At 39.3% G+C, this 2,649-nt stretch overlaps 2 protein-coding genes across 3 annotated transcripts in view; one reads left to right on the plus strand and one right to left on the minus strand.

Moving 5' to 3' along the window:
* Positions 1-1,904, minus strand: part of LOC118327152 (zinc finger protein 37-like) — a gene marked incomplete at its 5' end in the record, with an annotated part of 7,417 nt that extends 5,513 nt beyond the window's left edge. The window contains 3 exon segments of the mRNA XM_035660409.1: positions 262-451; positions 1,160-1,620; positions 1,730-1,904. Of these exon segments, the coding sequence (XP_035516302.1) occupies positions 262-451; positions 1,160-1,620; positions 1,730-1,904 (826 nt within the window).
* Positions 1-2,649, plus strand: part of LOC118327159 (bifunctional apoptosis regulator-like) — a 337,943-nt gene that overhangs the window by 327,222 nt on the left and 8,072 nt on the right. The window lies entirely within an intron of this gene.

The following is a 2,649-nucleotide window of genomic DNA, read 5'->3' on the forward strand; positions in this document are numbered from 1 at the left end:
TGCATGCTATCACTACCCATAAAACTGTGACTGGGAACAAAATAATAACAGAAAACAAAAGAACTAAGGCTCTGTACCTTTTCATAAACTTAAAAGGTCTTGCCAATGCTGAGAAAATGTGTTATATTTTTAACTGCTACTTAAATTATTATTTTCCAAATATAATAAATATAATAAACTCAGATGAAACAAGAGTGTTCCCTTGCATGTGTGTGCTTCAGTAGTGGCTTTGCAGTAAATGTGTTCTTATGAATCACTTACTGCCATCCCATTCAACCACCTCTCCATCAGAGTTGATTAAACCACCAATTTCTTCATCTGGTTCCTCCTCTTGTTCCTCCTCCTCATCCCCTGCCTGCAGTCTGACGGTCACATGGAGCGTTTGGTCCTCTAAGTTTGCCGATGCCAGCTTGAGTCCATGTGACATCAGGGGCTTATGTTCAGGAGAATCCTAAATGCAGAACATCGTGTGGAAAGGAAGTCAATTTCTGCATCTTTCGGGAGTCTTTACACACAAAGTGAATCTGATAAGAAATAGTGACATCAGATTCGGACATTTCTCTCACTTTGTTGGAATGCATAGTGATGAAAAAACTATAAAAGTGTACTCAATGAGTTTTGAAAGTTATCTGCCTACCTTGATAATCACACATAATGTGGGATGTTTAAACAAAACTAAAACTAAAAATGGTTTTATTATTATTGGGCCTCATGCAGGAACATTTTTGTATTGTTATCTTAAACATGAGGCTCGATGGTCCAAGTGTTTCAAGTCTGATTCACCAAACTCTTAACTGGACAAACTTGGCGTGAATCACTCCTTTCAGCCGGATTTAAGTCCCCGGTTCATGAGGAGGCACACATTCGTGATACGTGGTCATTAACATAATCTACGCCCTAATATTGTCATGTTCCTGTTCTGCTCCGTTTGTGGACAACTTTCGAACGGGGCTTCAGGTCAGGAACCAGCTAACAAAAACATAACACATTCAGCAAATGCAACAGTGGTATTAGAGGAACCACCTTGTTGTTTGACCACACGAAACCGCTACTAGATGACTAGAACAACAAGAAAATAAAAGGAAAGAAAGAAAGAAAGTACCAATTACAAATGTTTTATAACATTATATGACAAATTTCAAGAAAAGCTATTACATACTGTTTGGCAAGGTGCTGATCGTTTGGTCTCACGTAGTTCTGCTTCTGTTGGCAAAGATGTGCTTTGTTTTACGTCAAGGCTCTGGTCTTGAGCGTAACACTCGTCCGCTGCACGTGTTCCCTGATGGGCCTTCATGTTCCTTTTGTGACTAGGGGTCGTTTCACATACTGTGTTATTGCACTGGTGCACAGTCACATTTCCCGGCACTTTTCCACGTATACAGGAAATCTTAGGTTTCTCGTCCATGAGCGTGTGTCTCTGCTGCCCCGCACTGACGGAGGAGCTCTGCCCAGAGAAAGTGGTGCCACCAGACTCCTCCGAGCATTTGTCCACCAAAAACACTCTCTCGTGTCTCTTTACTCCGCACGAAATGGAGCTCTCGTTCCCGTATGCTTTGAGCTGGGGATGACAAGTGTGTGAGGAAGTATCTTCGTTTTCTTCCTCTGAGCTGAAGCTCTCATCTGTGTTTAACATTACAAGGCAAAACAAAAATGTGAAAAGTCACAATCGAGTAACTGTGTGTATTTCATCTAGTAAGGGGTTTGCTGATATTTAAGATTTTCCACTCACGATTTTCACTCACAGTCCAGCCTTCCTCTTCCTCTTTGATGATAACTTGAATCTCTGGAGTCTCACAGTTATAGTCAGGGCTTCCTGGTGCTTTTTTTGAATCATGATGTGGCGAATTTTGGTCATCATAGTTTTCATTTAGACTCAGTGACAATGGATCTTGGAGTTCAGGATCCTATTAAGAAATAAAGACAGAGACACTCGTCCTCAGTAGCCTGTACGGCATACAGTAACAAATATTGGAAACCTTCCAGATGTGTAGCCACAAGTTTAGGATAGCTGCGTACATAATAATACACGTTTCATCCTGTAGAAACAATTCTGAAAAACACACTTTTTAAATTCTGTAAATGTAAAGAATTATACCCTTTATTCGTTCGTGACAGCAGATAAGGATAAATGCCCAATTGTGTGTTCATAATTAACGGCATTGCCATTCCTGTGGTCTCAAGTTGAATGATATTGTCTAATACACACCTGGTCGACAAATAATGCAGAAGGAAGTAGTTGACTCATGCTCACTGTCACCACTGTGTTTATTATAAAAGCTAATGTTCGATCACAGACCTTCGTGAGGCGTTAAATTCAAAATATGAGCTGAGAGGAGTCATCTACAGCAGCATTTACTGCCGCCATAAAAATGTTTTGTATATATATATTTATATATTTCATGTTATTACTAGATGCCAAATTGTTCACCTTTTACAAGACACCTTTCTTGTAATAACAACATATCACTTTGTCTTGTTATTTCACAAAATCAACATATCTCCTTTCAGTCCAGCATGATATGTTGTTATTACAAGAAGCTGTTGGATTTTCACTACTGCCTGACATTTTCAAAGACTAAACGATAAATCAATAAAGCAAATAATTGGCAGATTAATCGATAATGAAAATAATTGTTAGTTGCAGCCCTA

Source organism: Morone saxatilis, unplaced genomic scaffold (assembly GCF_004916995.1).
Source record: "Morone saxatilis isolate NCDOM2014 unplaced genomic scaffold, NCSU_SB_2.0 Contig17, whole genome shotgun sequence".
Classification (NCBI taxonomy): domain Eukaryota; kingdom Metazoa; phylum Chordata; class Actinopteri; family Moronidae; genus Morone; species Morone saxatilis.